Source organism: Callithrix jacchus, chromosome 4 (assembly GCF_049354715.1).
Source record: "Callithrix jacchus isolate 240 chromosome 4, calJac240_pri, whole genome shotgun sequence".
Classification (NCBI taxonomy): domain Eukaryota; kingdom Metazoa; phylum Chordata; class Mammalia; order Primates; family Cebidae; genus Callithrix; species Callithrix jacchus.
Genome location: NC_133505.1, coordinates 137,810,400 through 137,834,201, shown reverse-complemented (window position 1 = coordinate 137,834,201; position 23,802 = coordinate 137,810,400). Strand labels below are relative to the sequence as shown.

General features: G+C 37.2%; 1 protein-coding gene across 4 annotated transcripts in view; it reads right to left on the bottom strand.

Moving 5' to 3' along the window:
- The window catches only part of AKAP7 (A-kinase anchoring protein 7), a 148,919-nt gene that overhangs the window by 113,307 nt on the left and 11,810 nt on the right, over nucleotides 1-23,802 (bottom strand). For 2 of the 4 annotated variants that reach the window (XM_002746958.6, XM_008995070.5), the window contains exons 3-4: nucleotides 11,394-11,533; nucleotides 2,833-2,969 (exon numbers count right to left, since the gene is read on the bottom strand). In XM_002746958.6, the coding sequence (XP_002747004.4) occupies nucleotides 2,833-2,969; nucleotides 11,394-11,533 (277 nt within the window). Of the gene's footprint in view, nucleotides 1-2,832; nucleotides 2,970-11,393; nucleotides 11,534-14,195; nucleotides 14,454-23,802 lie in introns of those variants that run through there. The other 2 variants (XM_054254440.2, XM_078370104.1) reach the window with 2 other exon arrangements.

The following is a 23,802-nucleotide window of genomic DNA, read 5'->3' as shown; positions in this document are numbered from 1 at the left end:
AAAATTAGAATTACCTCTAAAGAAAATTTTGGTATAGGTACTTCATTTTGAGAAAAAAATGAATTCTCACTAGAGGGCAGCAATTACTTAAAAAAGAACTAAGCACATTCATACAGAAGTTTAAAACACCCTTCTAGTGGAGTGCCTTCATTTAAATTATTTTGATCAGTGATTTGTTCAGTCAAGCATTTGAAAAAATTCGTTCTCTTAATCTTTCATATTTCTAAATTAGTCTTCAAAGTTTTTAACTGATTTTCATCTATGACTTCTATACCAGTCTCATTTATCTGAGAAATTACATAGCTATACTAAAGTATTATACATTTGTCATTTCCAAAATTGTAAAGTATTGTACATTTGTTGTTTCATTTTAAAAATGACAAATGTACTTTAGCACAGCTACGTATATGTCAACATTTCTCATTGTACCTCCAAATCCACAGTTTAAATCCACTATTACCTAGCTGTAGTTAAGTTCATCCAAACATATACAATGTACATACTTTTAAGTCAGTACTTTCCTCCACTCTGTGCTATGAATTAAAGCATGTGATAACAGAACAGCTACTCCTGGCTCATTTATAAGTTGGGGGAATTCAAGATATTTGTTTTAAGTGAAACTATATGCTAAACCAGACCATGAGAAAGGTTAAGACTTCAGAGACAGTGAATTCTATGTCATTATTCTTTAAAGAAATGCAGATGATCTAAATTCAGTCCATTTTTCCAGTTCTCCAGTAGTATAAATCAATAAATTTGTCCTAATAAGATGCCAGTGATTCACAGGGTGCAAAAGAATATCAACTAACTTTCTACTGGGAATATCACTAACTTTCAAATTATTTTAACATATTCAAATAGAATATGTTTTCAAGAAGGGTTTATGAAAAGGCTTCTTTAAGGTAAAATTAGTAAAAAGTACATGGATATAAGAAACTGAATTCTCCAACTGGAGCTCAGACTCAAAGGCTGTATTTCGAACAAAGACAGAACATCTCTCTTTTCAAATCTGCACCTGGGCTTGGCCTAATATTCCATTCCTTTCTTCTACACTGTGAGGACACAAAGGATTTTAGGTGACATCTCCATCAAAAAATTAATGATTTTTTAAAAGTCTCTGCACATTCCATATCCAATCCATTCATCAGTACATTATTCAACACCTAAAACTTGATATTAGACTTTGAAAAATAAGAATCAGTATAGGACAAGAAATGAGGACAACATAGTTGTCTAACATACAGTTTAGGATAAAAAATTAAAAATTAGAGACTTCTAATAAATCATTCACATAAACAACGTCTTCCCAGAAACCCCATCAATTCCATTCTAGCTGCCCCAAGGTGAGGTCACACATCGAACCTCATCACCACTTAAAAGTTGACACCTCTGCCTCTCCAGAATAGGAGTGGACCCAATCCAATCAGTTAAAAGCCTTAACAGAAAAGACTGGAGTTCCCTGAGAAAGAAGGAATTCTGTCCCCAGACTGATTGAGGACTTGAGAGTACAACATTAACTCTTCTGTTCCAGGCTACCCTGCAGATCCTTCAATCATGGGAGACAATTCTTTAAAATAAATCTCTCTACATAAAGATATACATGTCTACACAGACAGATATAGATAGATATCTACATAGATATGCTGCTATTGGTGCTGTTTTTCTGGAGAATCCTGACCATTCTAACACACACACAGCACTACTCCTTTCTCTCAACCTTTCATCTTGCATAGCATCTTCTTTGGATTCTCTTCTTTCAAGAATGTCAGAGTACTGCTTTTTTTCTTCTGATGGGTCAAGTGATCAAAGTCAAATAAAATCTCCCCTCCTCTCTGTCCTTGCAGGATGCTCAAGCCTGCTTCAGGTGCATTGGCTTGGGACAGATTTTAAAATTGACCTCTAAAGACGTGAGGTTCTACTGTTTAAAAGACATAACTATAATAATCATAATGGGGTTGAATGTTTTGAATTATTAATTTATTTCATCTTATCCCTTTTATTTTACCTTTTCCTCAACCCCTTCCTAATTCAAGCCTTTTTCCTCATTCCCTCAGGAGATATAGCTGTCAAAGTAGAAAACAAAAGCAACCTGCAATTCATCCTGGCTTTGGTTTTCCAAAACTCTTAGGCTTGAGCTTAATACAGTGAGCTATATATGACGTAACAGATGAAAAGAAAATCTAAGTACCGATAGAGTGTCCCAGAGAACTGGGAGAAGAATAAGGTTTCTTCCAGATTGGAAAACAGTAATCAATGACTTACCTTCAACCTTTATGGCAGAACCCTGGCATGGTGGCACTGGGGGTGGGTAGAGTACAGTAACTCTAAGAATGACTTAGGTGAAACTCAAATTGTCCAGTGGCCTAATAAAAATGCCAGCTCTAATAGCTAATAATAGAGTGCCTACTATGTGCTAGGCCCCAGACAAAGAGCTCCTGCACATACTGGTGCTCTTATTTTCTCCATTTACGTAGAAAGTACATGATTTGCCCAAAGTGAGGCAGATAATAAGAGGTGGTTGTGCCTTGATTCCAAAATACATATCTAGAATTTTAAGCTAAACTCTGGTCAGGTCCAGAGTGCTTATATTATGAGCATGGGCAAAACAATTACATAACCAAGGGATACCACTTCATAACCATAACAGAGTTTAAAAGTCTAGATTTAAAAGCATATTATGCAGTACATTCCATATATTAACAATTCATTGGAATAAATTATATGGAGACTAGTTCTTTAAAATTTAGACTGCCTCTTTGGGTTCTGCTGTGCTTATTCATTTTAAAGTAATACAATTTGGAAAATTATATTTAAGAAAGGTATATTACTCACATGTTTACTTCATCTTCATTTAATAATTGCATCACCAGCAGTGTAATATGAAAGGAACCATCTCTGACCATTGCTTGGGCCAGTCGCTTATCTTGTTGTATTACTGCATTTTGCAGGCTCTTAATTCCTTTTATGATCTAATAACACATATATACATACAGTGATTAGGTATGCAAAATTTCTTTATGGTAAAACATAAATCAAAAAGGAAATAAACAACAACCAAAATTAGAACAATGTTAAGATTCCTCAACTAAACAAATGCTTAATTGTCTACCTGTTCTCAAACAGACAGTTGACTTGGACAGTTTAAAAGGATGTGTAAGTTTTAAAGCATGATGATTGTCTATCTTAAGAGCACTGAACCCAACACCCTTATTTTGCAGATTAGATTGCTATCAGACTAGAAAAACCTCTCAGCGGCCCTGCATATTTTCAGAAATGTGTCCTTGGAATACCCAATATGACTCAATAACTATGATCTTTCCTAAGAATAAGGCTTTATTCTTGCCACAGAAAGGTCAAGCCAGCAGACAACATTCCATTTCTGTTAGAAGCAATAATTATTTGTCTCCAAGTGAATGTGTCTGTGAACCCATTCCTCATGGCCTTTAGGATTTTTTAGGACAGCAATAATTTCAATAGAAATGACTACTGTCATTTTTCCAGACCTGGGAAGAGGGGCATTACCATGAAGAGTTGCAAAGAAGTCCAAATGCACAAGTTAGAAAAACTGAATCTGCATCCAGGAGAAATCCCCACAGACCTGGTGCATCACCTCCCTTCCCCTCTCAGCACCTGCTCCTCTGAAACAGGGAGAGGAATGATGCATCTTCCCTCCTCCACTTTCAGTTAGATGCAATTCTAGTCAACTTCTAAATGTGAGTACACTGGAAAGTAGTTTGAATGCAAAATAGCAAACCCAGAAAAGAAAACAACAGCAACAGAGAAAAGAGAGCACAGACAAGCCCTAAGGGAACAGAAGCTAGAAGCCCTGAGGCAGCAGAATTAGTGAGAGAAAAAAGGGAAAGAGTGGGGGCTGACAGTCAATGTAGAATCCATAAAAAAGCAGACAAGAAAAAACTGACTCATGACCATAGCAAACTGTTCTGATACCAAGAGTAGCTGTTGTATCCTGAACAATGTTCCCATTATCTGCTAATGTGATTGTGCAAATCATGAGATGCTGTCCTTGGATCTGACTTCCCATTGACAGAGACTCTCCTTTGACTGAAACATGAGTCAGGACCCTCTGAGTCTTCTGCTTGACTAGCCCTAACCATGGGCTTCTCTCTCTGTCCTTGTAGAATCTAGTTTCAGAATACTGCCATGTCAGTTTAAAGAAATCCCCCACCCTTGGTGTCTAACCACCCTCCATATCTGAGCTATCTTATCACCATAGTCTCCCTTCAGCAACAATCCTATCCAGTCTGTTTAGCCAGAAACCCCTCACCCTTCTTCTCAGTAATTTTCCATTCACTGACCTCCACTCTGCTCCTTGGCTATAAATCTCCATTTGTCCTTGTTGAAGTTGAGTCCAGTTTCTCTCCCCAGCTGAGAGACCCCATTGCAGTGATCCCTGTACCTGTCATCATGGCCCCTCTGGAATACAGTCTGCCATACCATCTTTAACAAGTGTCACGAACAATTTTTCCTTAAGTATCATGTATCCTTACAATAAATCCACATCACCCAAAATAACCTCAGCATTTCTCTGTTCCTTATAATCTGCAAGATACCAACCGAGGAAATGGTGTTTTGTTTGTATGATGTTTGTATGATGTTACACAGTAACATGTAATATTTCCCAACGCAAGATGTCGCTTCTGTAACACTCGATAAAAGAATATTCGTAGCCTAATAAATAAAACGCTCCAAACATAATGGTATACAAAAAATCTTAGGGAGTCACAGTTTATAAGACAAAATGAAATTATAAACTGTTTGAGGACAATGTCTATCTCTTATATACCACTCTTACCACGGTGCAGTTGTGACATGGTAAAAGCCCCATAAAACTGCATACCTCAACCAAACTTCCGCTTTCTGTTGAAACTGCTCTCTGTAACCCTAATGTGACAGGCAAGCAGTCCAAACCCACACCATCTTGGCCCCTGCGACTTGTAATAAGTAACTAAGGTCTGTAATTTCCACCCTACCCAGACAATGTGTAAACTAACACTTATCTTGACTTCTGTGAACCACTTAGGTAACAATCGGAATGTCTGAAGCCCCTCACCATCACCCCACCCAGGAGGTGGTTTACAAAATGTCCAAAGTCCACTGGCCCTTGGAATGTCCAAAGTCCCTCACCCCCATCCCTGCCCAGGAGGTGGTTTACCCGCATAAAAGGTCTTAACACCCTCCTTTCGGGGCCACAGGTTAAAAAGACGTGAGTCCTCCATGGCCGCCGGCAATAACCCTCTGAATTGGCTTACTTTTGCCTCAGTGGTAATTTCGCAATCGCTTGCTTACAACACAGTGATGATAATAAAAAACAATATTTAAACAGTAGCAGCAGCAACTATCCTTTACTGTGTTCTTGTTAGGTTCCAGGAATCATAGTGAATATTTTACATATCTACATTAGCTCACTGCAGCCTCCCAACAGTCCCATGAGATAGAGATTGGTATTCTCTCTGTTAAAATAAACTGAAACACAGACTTTAAAAATCTCAAGGCCATATACCCGCCCCAAAAGCAAAAAAGAAAAAAAGCCTTGGAAAAGAATAAACTGCATATGAAAAAGATGACAGAGGCACCTGGAGGAAAAGATCCAGCAGGAGTAAGAAGTAGCTAGAATGCAATGGAATACAGAAAAAGACCAAGAGGGGTACAAGGAGTTTGTCTGTTTATGAGAAACGGAAAGGGGAGGAGCTGACATGTGGTCACGGACTTAAGAACTGAAACATCAGGGAAGGCATTTAAGGGGATTTTCAGAAAGTCTAATCATTGCTAAGGTTTGAATGTGTGCTCCAACGTTCATGTGCTGAAAACCAGACCAACAAGGCAGTGTCAAGGGGTGGGGCCTAACAAGAGGTGTTCAGGTCACAGGGGTACTGCTCTCATGAATGGGTTAATGCTCTTACTGCGGAAGTGAACTTCCTAAGGATGAGTTAGTCCTCTCTTAAGATTGCTCACTCTTTCACTCACTCTCTCCCTAGCCCTCTAGTCTTTCACCATGGGACAACAGCAGCAAGAAGGCTCTAGCCAGATGCTGGCTGGTTACTCAATCTTGGATGCCCCAGCTGCCAGAATTGTGAGAAATAAACTGCTCTTTATAAATTATCCAATCTCAGGTAGCACAAAATGGACTATGACACTATGTAACACAACACAATGGCCCTCAAAAAAAAAAAAAAAGCCTGTATAAGTCCACATTACTCCACGATTATTTTAAAGTTGAATTTCTGCATAGCCAAACTTAGAGTTGCATTAAAAATCATATTAGAAAAGCTACATGGAAGTACTTTGTAAGCTCTTCACCATTTGCCAAACAGAAGGTACACAACAGCACCAATACTATTCAAATCAGTGTTTTTCTACCAGTGCAATTTTGCCTCCCAGAGGACATTTGGCAATATCTAGAGATATTTCTGGTTGTCATAATTGGATAGGGGATTGTTACTTGTACCTAATATGTAGAATATTTGTATTTTCACACTAACTTGGTCTTCATTCTAACTTCAAATATTAATTATATGTAAATTCAGGGCAACGTTCAAAATTCTATCCATTTATATATTCCATATTCTGGTGAAATGTCCCACATGGTAAAATAGTTTTAGACCAATTAGTATCTTTGAATTATTGAGTAGCATATAAAACTGTAAGTAAAAACTGTAAAATACTTTAAAGACTATTATTTCTCTCAAGTCACACAGTACTTAGGCAGGATTAACCCCAAACTTATGAAAATGTTAAGGTTAATCTAATCAAGCAATATCTTTCTAACTGCTTTGATTCTCCAGATTAATTTATGTCTTTCTTGATATAACGGTAATATTTTTCATGCTTTTTAATCTTAATTACATTATTAAAAAGTAAAAGAAAAGAAAAACACCTTAGAGTCTTCGTTATATGTCATATCTTAAAAATACCAATGACATCAAAGTCCAAAGGAAACTAATTTTTACAGCCATTATTTAAAAATCCATAAAGTCATTAAAGCTTATCTGTCACCATAATCCCCAGCCACTGGCAGTGCTGCAGAAAGCACATTTTTGAAATCTAACACTATAAAGTCAAATTCAAATAAAACACTGAAAGAAACTTGTAAAAATAAAAACTTTACCTAAATCTTCAATATTTCATTCACTGAGTAATTTAAGAGAATAAAAGCTAATATTCATCTGCTAAATATCACCAGTCATATTCCACACGTCTAAGAATAATGCAATTAGAAAATTTGTTTTCATATCTTTTAAACTTTCTAATTGACTCAAATCGTATATGAGTTCAAAGGAAATGCCTTAAAGTTAGCATGCCTCTACATGAGAGAGAAGAGTTACATTCTAGGGAAAATATGTTTGACTTCATCTTTTGATATTGTTATTGGAATTTTCCTAAGTTGTTATTAACACATATATTCCCAAATTTGTTGCCTCATTAAGATTTATTGGAAGTATCACACTAATTTGCTACCTAATTTTTCTTAATTTTTTTTGCTTGTCTACAACTATCAAAGAACTTGAAAAACTGATAATATAGCAATAATTGGAGTAAAAGTTAAAAATCATCCTCGAATAAAGAAGATTCTATATCTACCAGGTGCCTAACATACACCTGATGACATCAAATACCTTTACTATTATTTTCCAGAAAAGAACTGAATGCACTAATCCACGTCCATATTTTCCTAAGACCAGTAATTTTCACATTGCAAAATTTTGAAATACACAATTAAATGTAACAAATGACTTTTAAAACTCCTGAAGAGGCTGGGCATGGGTGGCTCACACCTGTAATCCCAACATTTTGGGAAGCTGAGAAGGAAGGATTGCCTGAGCCCAGGAGATTAAGACTAGCCTGGGCAACAATAGTGAGACCTTGTCTCAAAAAAAAGAAAAGAAGAAAGAGAAGGAAGGAAGGAAGGAAGAAAGGAGGGAGGGAAGGAGGGAAGGAAAAGAAAGAAAAACCCCTGAAGAAAATCTAAAAAATTAAAAATATACTGTTAGCATATTTTTAAAAGATACCAACAAAAAAGTGATAATATACTCCTAATTTCCATCAGCTTCTGACTGTTTCTTGATTTTTTCAATGTTGATTCTTATATTATTATCTCTCAAAATAGGCATATAAAACCAATATATGGTTAAATCCAGTTAGAATTAATTAAAAAATTCTAGCCATTTAAGAAACATTTAGGATTTACTATATCCCCATCAAAATGTTTTCTTCTTTTCTTTTTAAACTAACATGCAATTGCAAGTCAATGGAAACACATACTTCCATATACTTCCAATTAGGATTTTTTAATGCAGCCATCCTAATCCATTTTCTGTTGCTTAAAATATGAAATCAAGATTTTGAATTCCAAACTTCTAAGAATGTGTTTAAAATCAAAGACCAGTGGAATTCTTTAAAACTAGATGCCAACATGTAGAGGCTAAAAGTAGAGCAACTCATTGTGAATGTGCTAGCTTCCAAAAGCTTGTTTGCAGGTCACTTAATTGGAACTTGGAATACAGTCTTCCATTGAAACAATGTTATAAATGCTACTCTTTTCCCAAGCCTTCCCACAAAAGCTCTTACATAGTTTAAAAAGAATATTAACATGAGACACTTTAAAACAAACAAAAATGTGCTCATGCAGAAGATACAAAATATAACTCCTAATCTTGCCTGATCCCTACATCTCTTCCCCGTATTTGGATGTAAGCTTTAAGTGGTTAACTACAAATAGGTCTCCTGAAAGGGAAACATTAAATTATTTGGTTTCATGATCACTTGAAATCTGCATTTTCCCCTATTATAAGTTACCCTACCTCCTCCAAAACAAATAACTGCTGTTGACTTGTATTATGAAACTACCATTACATTGTATTTATTATTTTTAAATGTTCTGGTTGTAACTTGGAATGACAGAAACACGTCTTCACTGTGAAACAGGAGAGAGAGAGAGAGAGCACGAGAGCAAGAGGGCATGTGTGCGCATGCACCTACTCTTGAACAGGCACAAGCCTAGGTATGAGCATGCACTAACAACCTTCTGAGGAAGACAGGTGTCAAGCTCTAAGGATGACAAAAAACAAACAGATAGCTGTGAAAGCCTTTAGCTGCTAGGAATGGGCAAGCAAAGTGGGTAGTTGACCTAGACTAGACGGGGTGGCCATGGGAAGAGAGGTTTGAGCTGAGATTCCGGCATTAACAAAACCAAGAGGAGCAAGGAGAAAACTCCAGCCAGGGAAGGCTTCTCTGGGACCGAGGGAACCCTGGCATGCCCAAGGACAGCTAGAAGAGCTCGGGTAGAAAAAGCAAGGGCTGAAAGGGAGAGGACAGAGCAGTAAAAACCTCAGAGAAAAGGAAAAACAGGTTGTCTTTATCCTACTGACAGGAAAATCCTAAAGTATATAAGCAGGTTGGTGACATGGCTAGGAGGGGAGGGGGCAGACATGGGAGTGATGCAGAGATGCTGCTCAGTCTCCCCTGGGAGCAAGGAATAGAGGTGATGGGGAAAGCATAAGCGGCCTAGTGAAAGCAACAACCTGAGATGTTCATGGAACATCTACATTGAAAGACACTGTCAAATCAAAATAGAGAACCTGGATTCTCTTCCAATCACCAATCTCACATCTGCAGGGAAGTCACTTCAACTGTCTGACTTTTCAATGTCCTTAGACCTGGCTTCTGTCTGGCTGCTCATGAAAGCAGCAGCACTTCTCACTCCCTGAGCTCTTCTAATCCCCATACCCCCATATGTATACATCATCCTAAATTTCAAACCAAACAACTTGCAAGTATATAATTACTGATTACACTAACTTTGTATTGCCTAAGCACTTTTAAAACTATTTCACCAGGACTTTTGTTGTTTGTGGGTTTCTTTAGAAATATGGTCTGGCTCTGTCACTCAGGCTGGAATGCAATGGTGCAATCTCAGCTCACTGTAACCTCTGCCTCCTGGACTCAAGCACTCCTCCCACCTCAGCCTCCCAAGTAGCTGGGACCACAGGTGCAACCCACCATGCCCAGCTAATTGTTATACTTTTAGTAAAGACAAGGTTTTGTCACGTTGCCCAGGCTGTTCTCAAACTCCTGGGCTTGAGGAACCCACCCACCTCAGCTTCCCAAAGTGCTGGGATTACAAGCTTGAGCCACCATATCCGGCCCTTATTAGGACTTTTAAGAACTATTCCTCTCCCTGGTCATCTAGTGGTTAGGATTCAGGAAAAAAAAAAAAAAAGAAGAAGAAGAAGAACTATTCCTCAACCAAAGGAATCAAATATGTATCAGTATAATCAGAATATGATTCTTCACTACATCAAATCTAAAATTTACATGGCTAGGTAATTTTTCTCTTTTTATGTATATTTTCTCCCCAGCTGAACTGTGTGTCTCAGACTAGATATTTCCTAGAATGACCCAACATAATTTTTTTTTTATATTTATTTCTTTCATTTTAATTTTGATTTGATTTTTAACAATTTGTTAGCATTCCCTAGAGACATTCTAGTTAAACAAGGGGAAAAGCAACCTGAAAATGTGCCTGGTCAAAGAGATTATAACTCGCAATCAAACAGAAATTCAGATCTGACTCTTAAATTGGGCCAAGGAGTAAAAACAGTCATTCTTCCAAGTGAGGTGTTCTTTCCCGAGGCATTTTAATTCCCACCTCACTGCTTCAGTAGTTGTAATGAGATGCAACAGTTTTCTCTCTCAGGGCTTTCTCAGTAAGAGCTAGTTGGCTGGTTCTATTTTCTATTATTTATACTACATTAATTTTTCAGATTTTTAATAGATTTCTACCAAGTTTATGGTGCAATATTAAGTTGTTACAACACCAAGTAATTTGTTAAAGAAACTATGTTGAAATAATCACTACCATAAACAAGATTAAACAGCAAGAAACCCCAACAGAGATCTCAGAATTTTCTCTTCTCAACTGCTCACTGCTCTCTGCTTCCAAAGGGTCCCTCAGAAAAAATGAACAAACACTTGCAAATGACCTTGACATGCCATCTGGCAACACTTTTTCAAGTGGTTTTTGCAAAATTACTGTTTAAATATGATTGTCTAAATCATTTTGGAGGCTGAGATGGGAAGACTGCTTGAGCCCAGAAGTTCAAGGCTGCAGTGAGCTATGACTGTGCCACTCCACTCCAGCCTGGGTGACGGAGCAAGACCCTGTCTCAAAAAAATAAAAATAAATAAATATTTTCCAAACATGTTGTTTAAATACATTTCTATTACTTAAATAGAAATATTCCCTGTATATCCTGCTAAAATGCCACCACCAAAGACTCTTGGAAGCTGAGAGCAAGTGGGCTCATAAGCATTTAGTGTGCTTTAAATGTAGAATAAAATTTCACAGTAAAAATAGTTTTTAAAAAAAATACCACCTCTTTGTTGGTGATTGGAATGGACAGGAAATAGTTGGGTTGATAATCTTTTCGCTTTGGTTTCCTCTTCTTTACTCGATCACTCTTGATCCTTTCTTTTTCTTTACTTCTCTCCGAATTTATCTGAGGTTCATCAGTGACTAGAGGAAAAAAGTCAAACAATATGTCTAATACATTTAAACAAAGATAATATAGTCAGGGAAAAAAGGAAACAAGCAATATATAAGTAGCAATCATTCATAACTGTCACTGTCAAATCTAAAGAAGGAGTTTGCAAACATTTCTGTAAAGGACCTCATAGTAAATATTTTAGACACTGCAGGTCACATAGTCTCTGCTGTAACTACTCAACTCTGCTGTAGACAAAACATAAGTGAGTGGGTACAGTTGTGTTCCTGCTTTATCTTCAAAGCAGGGTGGTTAACCAGATTTGGCCTGAGGGCCATAGTGAGCTGACTCCTGATTTGAGGCACGGCTCCCAGCACCACAATGTTCATAACATGAGAAAAGAACGTTTCTTCATCCATTCTGTATAGGTATATTTGTAACTTCTAGGGTATAAACCCACTGCCATACAAAGTTTTGGTCTGTGGCCATTGTCACACTATACACTATTGTTGCAAAAATTAAGAGAATGCTTTGGAAAGTTCCATAGCAATGGTGCACAATAATTTTGTCTGCTGAATTTTGATTCCTACTTTGTAGGTGTTTTATTTCATTTTTCTAATAATTCATTTTTATTGTATTTTACAAAAGTTTATCTATTGGCAACAAACAGGAAATTTTTTTAAAAACTGATCCTTAACAAAAAGGTACTCTGAGAAGCACTTACATCACTGTTTAAAGTAATCCTCATAATATTCATTTACAACATCTAACAATTCTAATTATGAAGCTTTGCTCCCAGATATAATGACAAAATCTGTGTGAAATGCCATCATCTCCTTTTTTTTTTTTAGCAGATTCTATCAGGGCTTCCATATGAATGCAAAACTACAATCCATTAATTGAGCTTCCAAGCCATGTCTTCTCAAATAGTACTTTACTGTTCAAAATACAGTTCTCAGCAGGGCATGGTGGCTCATGCCTGTAATCCCAGCACTTTAGGAGGCTGAGGCAGGCAGATCACTTGTGCTCAGGAGTGCGAAACCAGCCTGGCCAATAAGGTAAAGCACCATCTCCTCTAAAAATACAAAAATTAGCTGGGCATGGTAACATGTGCCTGTAGTCCCAGCTACTTGGGAAGGTGAAGCAAAAGAATCACTTGAACCCAGGAGGCAGAGGCTGCGGTGACCCAAGACCATGCCACTACACTCCAGCCTGGACAAGAGAGTGAAACTCCATCTCCAAAAAAACAAATAGAGTACCTCACAGAGACTTCATGAAAATTCAAATATATTTTCTGAGGTATTACTGTGAAAAAGGAAGGGAGGAACCATTTTACCATACACTCAATCCTACTAGGTTGGTTGCATCTTTGGGATCAACTCTACTAGACCACAGTAACTACCTGCACACAATGCCCTAAGAAGGATTGTGAAAAGAAGTCTGGGCTCAACCCAGGGCCCAATGTCTGTGTGCATATGCAACCCTGATTTAACTAAATCCCTTATTTTACACGTGCTAAAACAGAAAAGCAGAAAAAGTGTGCTACTGTATCAGACTGCATCTCTATTGAAGTTCTGCATAACTAGTTAATATTACTCATAAAACCACAGAGCAAAAACCATTGTTCTTATTCACTTTCTCTTTGAGATATTAATATTAAACAATTTTAAATTAATGTCTCAAACAGTATTTTAATGCTAACATCTAAGAAAAATAGCATAGTGTGTTTAAAATTAAAAAGCAAAGAGTGTGTAGGACGTGTTTTCTTTCCAGAACACCTATTTTTAAGGCCTACAAAATGGGGTAAACTAAGAGCAAGGTGGCCTGGGCAATATATCATTATGAATTAAGGCAAAATTATCTAGTGTGTTTGTGCATCTATTTCATCACTATATCTGTCAACAATATGTCTAATGATGAATGTGGCTAATGACAGCTCTTCATGGATAGAGGATACACATTTAAAATATAAATTATTATTAGCTTCTTTTACACATGTAAGCTTATCAGAACTTTATAGATTCTATCACTAAGAAATTGTTTGTAGCATTTTTATCTATGTTATAAGCATTACGTGAATTGTCTCATTCATGATGCCATTGGGTTTTACTTCTTATGTAAGAGTTTCAATACAGCAAATGAAATCAATATCTCATTGGGTTGCCTGCAATTTTAGATATCTACAAAAAGGTCCTATATCTAATTGCAGTAACATGAATTAAATGTACTAATCTTAAACAGAAGCCACAAAATATGCTAATGAAAAACACATATATTTTAAATCCACTTAGAAATACATTTCTAGCCCACCACCACATACTGCTAATAAATTTGTACTCTGAAAATGGAAGCCAATTTTAATATAGTTGGAACCAGAACACCTGGGTTAGAATCCTGGTTCTCCCACATACTAGCTGTGTGACTGTGTGCTTTTAGATGAGCACATAAACTCTGTTTACTCAGTTTCCCTCTGTAATTTTAGAATAATAATAATAATAGCTATTTCATAGGATCGTTTCAATGATTGAGTTAATACAAAAAAATATTTAAACTGCTTCCTGGTACAAAGTAAACACTATCATTAGCTATTATAATTATTAGATAATACCCAGAACTAAACATAATTAGGAAGATAAATCTGTATATGCTAAAGAACATTTAGGAAACTCCAAAAAGAAACAGATGATTTATAACCTCTCCACTGTTTTGACTTATCCAGACCACTTGTACCTTCCATGAGTATGGAAAATGAGGAACCATCCTGAATAGTTCTTTTTTGTTGTTTTGGTTTTGTTTTGAGACAGAATCTCACTCTGTCACCCAGGCTGGAGTACAGTGATGCAATCATAGCTCACTGTAACCTTGAACTCCTGGGCTCAAGTGATCCTCCCATCTCAGCCTCTCCAAGCAGCTGGGACTAGAAGTGTGAGATCACATCTCATTAAGTTTTCATTTTTTATAGAGATGGGGGTCTCACTATGTTGCCCAGGCTGGTCTTGTACTCCTGGGCTCAAGCAATCCTCCCACCTTGGCCATCCAACATGCTGGGATTACCGGCATGAGCCACTACACCCATCCCTAAACAGTTTCTTTAATTGAATACAACGTTGAAAAATAAATTTCAAAAGCAAGACCCCCCTCTTTTTTAAGGTAAAATTACAAATCAATTCTAAATAAGTTTCTAGCATCCATCCCCTTATATTTTATTGTCTAAATCATGACACAAGGCTAACCCCAAGCAACAATGCTGGGATGGTGAATCTGGCAGCTATCAATGTGTGCTGGGAAAAAAGGTGCAACAGCAGTTGAGAAGGTGACTAGTACTGTGTGTTTCAATCTATAGAGGCAGCACTGGATAGTGAAAAGGCCGATGACCTGAAGACTGATTTCCAACAAGCATCTTTTAATTAAGTTACTTAATGGGTTTATCTGAGTACTGAAAAATCTTATCAATCCTTCTAGAAAGAACTAATTGTAAGTCTGGAGCATACAATGTAAGAGAGTTCTGGAAATTCAGAGTCTCCTGAGATCGTATCAGAAGATCTCTAGTCAATTTAAATGTCTTCCCATTGGTTGAGGATGGGACAATTTGGTCACCAAACAGAAAAAACTTCAGTGGTGTTAAATATATCAAATATGCTTAAATCCATCTGTTCCAAATGATACTTAAAAAAAAATTAAAACCAAAAGCTCACTTTGGAGGAGTCTAAAGAACCATTATTCTAAATATCTGATGATACAGGGGAAAAGTCAAGCATTTATCCCACCTCTCCTTATAAACAAATAGTCATATAGGAAATTAAACAGCTAGCTAAGGTGAATTTCTTCATAGAAATTTCAAGCTAATTAATGCAAAAGGATAGAGTTAGAATATCACCATTTCAAAATACTCAATAGATCAACAAATAGATCAACCCGATGACCATCAATGACCATTAATGGATGATCCATCACATGGAAGGCTGATGAGGAACTTTAATAAGATACATTAGAGTAATAAGGCCTGAAGCCACTGATCAATCTTAACATCACAAAAAGGCAAGACAAGCAAACATTATTTGCCTACTTATGTCACACTATAGGAAATTCAAAATACTATCCTTGTCCAGGCATAGTGGCTCATGCCTATAATCTTAACACTTTGTGGGGCCTAGATGGGAGGACCACTAAAGTCAAGGAATTTGAAACCAGCCTGGGAAACACAGCAAGAACCCATCACTACAAAAAATTTACAAATTAGTCAAGCACGGTGATGTGTACCTGTAGTCCCAGCTACTTGAGGCGGGAGAATTACTTAAGCCCAGGAGTTCAAGGTTACTATGAGCTATGGTCATGCCGCTGTACTACAGTGTGGATGACAGGGTGAGGCCCTCTCAAAAAGAAAAAAAATACTGTCTTTGGAGCATTCTTTCAAATGTTCAGAAATTTAATTAAGCCTCTTGATCTAACTATCAGTTTACCAGAAGTATAAGAGACAGAGAAAAATGTTAAATGACCAGAATATCAAAACTACTATACAACCTGATTTCTTCAACAAGACATACACACATACACATACCCAAAAGGAAAAAAGGAGATGTATACATGAAAAGAGACTGAAGAGATGTATCAATCAAATATAGTGCATAGATTTTGGTAACTAATTCAAATAATCCAGATTTCTTTAAATTGTGACACAGTCAGAGACTGTCTTGATATTTGATGACATTAGGAATTACCATTATTTTCTGGCATAGTAAGGACATTTTGAATTTTGTTTTAAAAAGAATCTTTACCTTTTAAAGAAACACAGTAAAGTATTTACAGATAAAGTGATATGTCTGGGATCTACTTCAAAATAATCCAGTAAGGAAGAGGTAATGAATACATGAGGCTTGTTGTCCTATTTTCTCTACTTTAATATACACTTAAACGTTTCTACAATGCAACATTAAAAAAAAAAAAACAGGGGCAGGGAGGTTTAGACCATCTCTTCCTAGGGGGTCTCTTCCAGTTCTAGCTTTCTGTGATTTGTGGTAAAGGTACTAACTGTTAACACCTGTACTAATTAGGATAACTCATGGTAACACTAAGTAATGGTTTCAAGATTGAGAATCCTAAACCTGTCTAGGTTATTTTTTTCCCCAAACTGTAAGCATCAACCCACTAGTGAGTTATGTTATCAACTTAGAAGATAATTAAGAGCACATATACATATATATGTATGTATATATGGTTTTGTTTTTTTTTTGATACAGAGTCTTGCTCTGTCGCCAGGAGCCAGGCTGGAGTGCAGCGATCTCGGCTCACTACAACCTTCGCCTCCTGGGTTCAAGCAATTCTCCTGCCTCAGCCTCCCGAGTAGCTGGGACTACAGGCATGCACCACCATGTCCAGCTAATGTTTGTATTTTTTAGTAGAGACACAGTTTCACCATGTTGGCCAGGATGGTTTCAACCTCTTGACCTTATGATCAGCCCGCCTCGGCCTCCCAAAGTGCTGGGATTACAGGCATGAGAGCACTTACATTTTTTGAGGTGGAGTTTTGCTCTTGTTCCCCAGGCTGGAGTACAATGGAGGATCTCACCTCACTACAACCTCCGCCTCCCGGGTTCAAGTGATTCTCCCGCCTCAGCTTCCCAAGAAGCTGGGATTACAGGTGCCCACCATCACACCAAGCTAATTTTTTCTATTTTTAGTAGAAATGGGGTTTCACCATATTGGCCATGCTGGTCTCAAACTCCTGACCTCAGGTGATCCACCCACCTCAGCCTCCTCTAAAGTACTGAGGTTACTGGTGTAAGCCATCACACCTGGCCAATGAAGAGCACTTTTTAAAAAATGGAATGGGACAGTAGTCATGTAAATAGTATATTGCTCACAGTAAGTGTAAGTACTGCTTTATGAAATTTTTATTTCCATTTTTTGCATACACTGTTTACTGGGTGGCCATCTGTAATACATTCCTTACTGTGAAGATAAGACATATAATCATTTTTTCTGTATTTTACTCACATTCCAATATGAACAATACTGAAGAGGACAGAATTAACATAATATTTAAGACCACTGACACTTTCAGTATTTTATGTTATTTTCTAACTTATCTATTTTACACTAAACTGTCTTCCTGTCTGTAGCAATTTATTTTTGCCATTTCAAACATCCTATAAATCCATTTTGCAGAAAAGGAAAATTATAATCTCTCAAGGTAATGGTTATACCATGTAACAACTCTAACCATTCTGGTATCATGAGAATGACATAGTATAAAACCCCAACTCAGAATACTTTTAGGTAAAAATAAAGCAGGGCATGGTTTGTCTAAATTTATTTAGTTTTCTATAATTTTGCCAATAACTATTTAACTTTCCTTTGAACAGGATAATCTAAAATTTTCTTTTGTTAAGCATCACAGACAGTGCAGTTTTAAAATACCTAATGACAGATGGGGGGAGAAAAAAGAATCCCGTTAAGTATTTATTGCTATAGTAATTTTACTAACCCTTGTAATATGCTTTTTTTCAATTCAGTGAGCCCTGCTGATTTATCATCTACTTGATACACACTGAGCCCAATCTCTCTCTCGCTCGCTCTCTCTCTCTCTCACTCACTCACTTTTAAGACAGAGTCTTGCTCTGTTGCTCAGGCTGCAGGGCAGTGGCACGGTATCAGCTAACTGCAACCTCTGCCTCCTGGGTTCAAGCAATTCTCATGCCTCAAGTCTCTCAAACAGCTGGGACTACAAGCTTGTGCTACCATGCCCAGCTAATTTTTGTATTTTTAGTAGAGACGGGGTTTCACATGTTGGCCAGGCTGGTCTCAAACTCCTGACCTTAAGTGATCTGCCCTCGTTGGCCCCCCAAAGTGCTGGGATTACAGGCCTGAACCACCATGCCTGGCCCTAATATCTCTTCTCTCTTGTTTGCATACCATGGCTGATTTTATTTGTAAAGTTCATTTACATGGCCATAGTATAAAATCCATCTGCTTTTAGTTACTGAACTCCATTCTATTTCTTACTTTGAAATCATAATGTAAGTTCTAAAATATTCTTTATTTATGGTTTCATATTAAAATATAAGGAGCAAATATTTATATAATCATCTAGTTTACCAATTAGAATTTCAAAAATCAGTGACCATAGAACAAAAGGTAGAAAAATTTGGCCACACGCCCAGGACCTTTCAACTGGATTTAGAGCAACTTCATTGGTTAGCAAAAAAGTCATCAGTTGGAGTACAGCTCATAAACCCATCTTATAAATTTAATTTATTCCACTTGTTAATTTTCACAATGATTTCAGTAGCCATTTTAATGTGTTGTAATGAATCTGGTCTTGTTGACAAAGGCTGTCACTCTATAATTCATGTATCTGTTTTTTTAACTGAAGCACCAAATGTCATTTTATGTAAATTATCTTTTTCTCAAGTTCTATTTATTCCCTCAAAAACTACAAAGAAATGAATTATGAGAAAAATTAATTTAATTAAATCATCCATCTGTTATTGTGGGTTCATTGTTTTCACACTTACTCTCAGCTAAAAGGCTAGGAATGAATTCTATTTGTTTTGGTATTTTCTTTTTTCTTGTCATTTAGGCAGCTAAAATCTTTGCAGTAACCATTCCTAAAACTCCTTAGCTATATGACTGACAATATTATATTATCTTCTATATTTTATATAATTTTTTTTCGAGATGGAGTTTTGCTCTTGTTGTCCAGGCTGGAGTGCAATGGCACAATCTAGCTCACTGCAACCTCCGCCTCCCAGGTTCAAGCAATTCTCTTGCCTCAGCCTCCCAGGTAGCTGGGATTACAGGGCTTGCCACCACACCTGACTAATTTTTTGCATTTTCAGTAGACATGGGTTTCACCATTTTGGCCAGGCTGGTCTCTAACTCCTGATCTCAGGTGATCCACCCGCCTCAGCCTCCCAAAGTGCTGGAATTACAGATGTGAGCCACCACAACTAGCCTTTTATTTCATAGAATTATTACCCCTTAGTATTTCAAAAATCTTTGGCAAATTACTAAAACTTTCTAAAAAAAACTTTTACCTTCTCTCTCTTTAAGTTTCCATGAGGATTCTGTGCTGGGCACAGTGGCTCACACCTGTAATCCTAAGGAGGCTGAGGCAGGAGAACAGCTTGAACCTAGGAGGTGGAGGTTGCAGTGAGCTGAGATCACGCCACTATACACCAGACTGGGCAACAGAGCCAGAATCTGTCTCAGAGAAAAAAAAAAAAAAGTTTCTATGAGGATTATGTAAGAAAATGTAAAGCATTTAGCGATGTGCTGGAGGCACTCGTTATTTATTATAAAATATTGCTCTTAAAGGGGAAATGTTTACATTTAATTTAGCAAATATAAGTAAAAATTTGGTGAAACTAAATTAATGAAAATATACTGAGGCTAGTTATGTTTTAAAGACTTAACAAGTATTGAGGAATTGAATCTTTCCAACACTCCTGTGAGACAGCTACCATTAGTATGCCAATGTCATCAATAATGAATGAACTTGAGCTTGGAAAAAGTACACGCTAGCTGAACTAACTACATCCTCAGCTCAGTACCAGTATACCTGGTACATAACACACTCAATAAATATGTGTTGAATTAATTTAGTTATTGGTCTTATTCCAATTTTTATTCATTTTCTTACTGTTTTAACAAAAGAAAAGATATCGGGCCAGGCACGGTGGCTCATGCCTGTAACCCCAGAACTTTGGGAGGTCGAGGTGGGCAGATCACAAGGTCAAGACATCGAGTCCATCCTGGCCAACATGCTGAAACCCCGTCTCTACTAAAAATACAAAATCAACTGGGCATGGTGGCACACACCTGTAGTCCCAGCTACTCAGAAAGCTGAGGCAAGAGAATTGCTTCAACCCAGAAGGCGGAGTTTGCAATGAGCCCAGATAGCGCTACTATACTCCAGCCTGGCAACCGAGCAAGACTCCATCCCACAAAAAAAAAAAGAAAGAAAGAAAGAAAAGGTATCAACCATTTGTATTATTTGGGACAGCTATTTGCCTTAAGCTCTCTCACAATAAAATTTGGGATATGTAGTATATGCTTCCTCAATTAATTATAGAGCACACAGAAAATGATTTGTCTTTTTTTTTAAATTGACTCAGAGTAACCACCTATTATATCAGGTACAAAGATTCAATCTTTATTTGATATCGCATTTTCTTTAAAAAATTTTAAAATAAAGTTTCAATTTATATTTTAAGATGTTTAAAATCTATTTTTAAATATAACAACTTGTTAGGATTAATAAGTAGCGAAATGACAATTTCCTGTATTGCCAAAATCTCCAGTTATTACAGAGCAGAATTCTGTGTGAGGTAAAATAAGTATTATAAGCATTTTAATATAAGGAGAACTGAATTCCACATTTAGGGAAGACATGAGACCAAAAAAAGAAAGAAAATCAAAAGACTTGATTTAAAGGTAGCTTGAGACCAGGCACAGTGGTGCACACCTGTTATTCTTGCTACTCAAGAGATTGAGGTGGGAGGATAGCTGGAGCCCAGGAGTTTGAGACTATCCCATTTCTCAATAAATTCAATAAATGTGGCTTGATAATTAAAAACTGTGATTTCCTTAAGAAACTAGAATCAATTAAACTAAAGCTCTCCACAAAGTCACACTGTGGGAAGCACACTAAGCTATTCCCAACAGCAGAATGACTCTCCATTCTACTTTCAGATGCAGGACAGGAGCAACCCAAATATTTTCCTGGATGGTTTACTGGGTTTCCAATCAACTGACCCACATTTCCCTTGTAAACAGCAAAGACCTCACCCAAGTCAACCACACAAAAAGCTGGATTTTCTCCTAAAACATGACCACACCATGAAGTCAAAAGTATGGCACAGGTTGTATTGTCTCCTCATCATTTCTTGATTTGTTTTGTTACTAGAGACAGAGTCTGACTGTGTTGCCCAGGCTGAATGGAGTGCAGTGGCGCACTGATCTCAGCTCACTGTAACCTCTGCCTCCCAGATTCAAGCAATTCTCCTGCCTCAGCCTCCCAAGGAGCTGGGATTACAGGCACATGCCACCATGCCCAGCTAATTTTTGTATTTTTAGTAGAGACAGGGTTTCACCATGTTGGCCAGGTCAGTTTCAAACTCCTGACCTCAAGTGATCTGCCCACCTCAGCCTCCCAAAGTGCTGGGATTTCAGGTGTGAGCCATGGTGCCCAGCCTCCCCATCATTTCTAAAAGATTTCCATTGTACATGCATTTGGATATTTTACTTCTAATATACTTTTATATTCTCATATTTAGTTCTAATGCATGTTATCATCTAATTTTTAGTCATTCTGAACTATAACTCTAATAAAAGTCTCTCCTTAAAAGCAAAACCATAACATGAAAAGACCCATCTCATCCAAGCAGACCACCTGCTGCCTAATCAAGATACCACACTCACACTGAAGGCAACAGAGCTGATAATCGAGAGACACTACCATTTTAGGGGGAGTTTTCCCACTGCTAAGGATTCCCCTTCCCATGATGTTTTTGTTAGCACTACTTTCCTCATTGCTCTGCCAGGGTGTCTATTAGCAAGAATTTCTTGGCAGTTAACTTGCAATTTCCACACGCCAAAGAAAACTGAAGGAACCACAGGCAATGTCCAGCAGCCTGAGAATGTTGAGGTTGCCATCTACTATGGAGCAAATGAGTAACTGATTAGTAAATGTACGAGAAAGCCAAAGTCAGTCCATTCGAGCCACAAAGTAATTATATTGTGTTTTGGGCACAAACACTATTATTAACTATGGTTTAAGGGTTGGCAATAAAACTCCCAGTCTTTGTATGTTTCTATAAAAATCTGACTTCAGAAAAACTAGTTAGTAGTTTCTGGTTTGCAAAGAATTTCACTATTTGTTCCTTAGTGTTTTAGTAAATGCCATTATAAAAATAGAGTAAGTTGTCCCCAAATAACTAAGGGGCATGTTTCAAAGGTTTTATAAATAACATTTATACATTATTTTACATTTTTAACTTCTTTCTTGCATACATTATCTCTTTTTAGCCATAAAGCAACACTATGAGATAAACAGGAGGGAATTTTTATCCACACTTAAACTGTCGAAGTTCCAAATAGATAATGAAGTAACCAAAACTTAAAACCCAAGTTTTCTGTGAAAGGAAAAAACTTTGTAACAAACTGCCCATGTATAACTTAGAGCTTGGAATTTTAAATCTATCTTCCCACAAAAATAATATAATACATGGTGGTTTGTAGTCTAGACAAACCCACAAAGACTTCTAACTCATAAAGCCTGGATTATCAAAAAGCATATATATTAGTTAAAAGTAGACTTTTGTGGATGGGCCTGAGCCCCTGATATACATAGATAACATCATTTATTTGGTAAGAAATATACCATATTCTAGAGACAAAAGATCCTGTTCATACGAAGAACTGGTCATCATTCCAGTGCATACTCCGGGGAAACAGCTGTTGCTTTCAGGGCAGGAATGAAATGCATGCCACAAACATATCCAGCCCCTTCATTCTTTCTGAACCCAATGGCCATTAGTCTCCTTACCAGTAGAGATATAAGAATATGGTGCATAAAGAAATACTATTTGCTCTCTGGGATTCTGGAAGTATCACGCGCTCTATCGCTAGTAGAAGCTATGTGTTCATATACATTAGATATTTGTGAGATATGTATAAATCAGAAGTGCCTGTAGCTGGAAGAATAAACAGACTCATCTCTTGTTCCAATTTAACTTACGCACTCCAACAAGAGTGATTCAGAGACTGGAACAAGGCTCAGAGGGAGAAATGTGGGTGAGTGAGGTCCACAGTGGGTACACGAGGGATGGTTATCCCTAAGAAGCCTTCCTTATTTATATCCAAATTAGAGAAAGTCATGAAATCAGAAATAAGTGATTGAATTTTTTAAATATATTCATTTCAGGTACTCAACAAATAGGGAATTAAAGAGAAAAACATTGAATCCTTGCTATTCTCCCTTTCTCTACTTAACAGGTATGAAAATTCTTCAGTAAAGGTTTCCCCAACAGCTGTGAAACTCACAAAGATGATTCTTCTCTACAGGCCAGTTGTAAAGGAAAATATAGGAAACACCTCTTCCTGATTCCTTTTCCCCCCTGGATTATGGAATAGAAAAGACTGCTTAATAAAATAGCAGAGACTTAATACATTCTAAGCATCACATCTCCCCAAAATATAATTCAGGTTCACTGCCTCCAGAAGACAGTTATAAGGGGTAGTGTGGTTTCTGAGACTGGCTAAACACCAGAATCACTTGAGATGTTTAAGAAAAAATTTA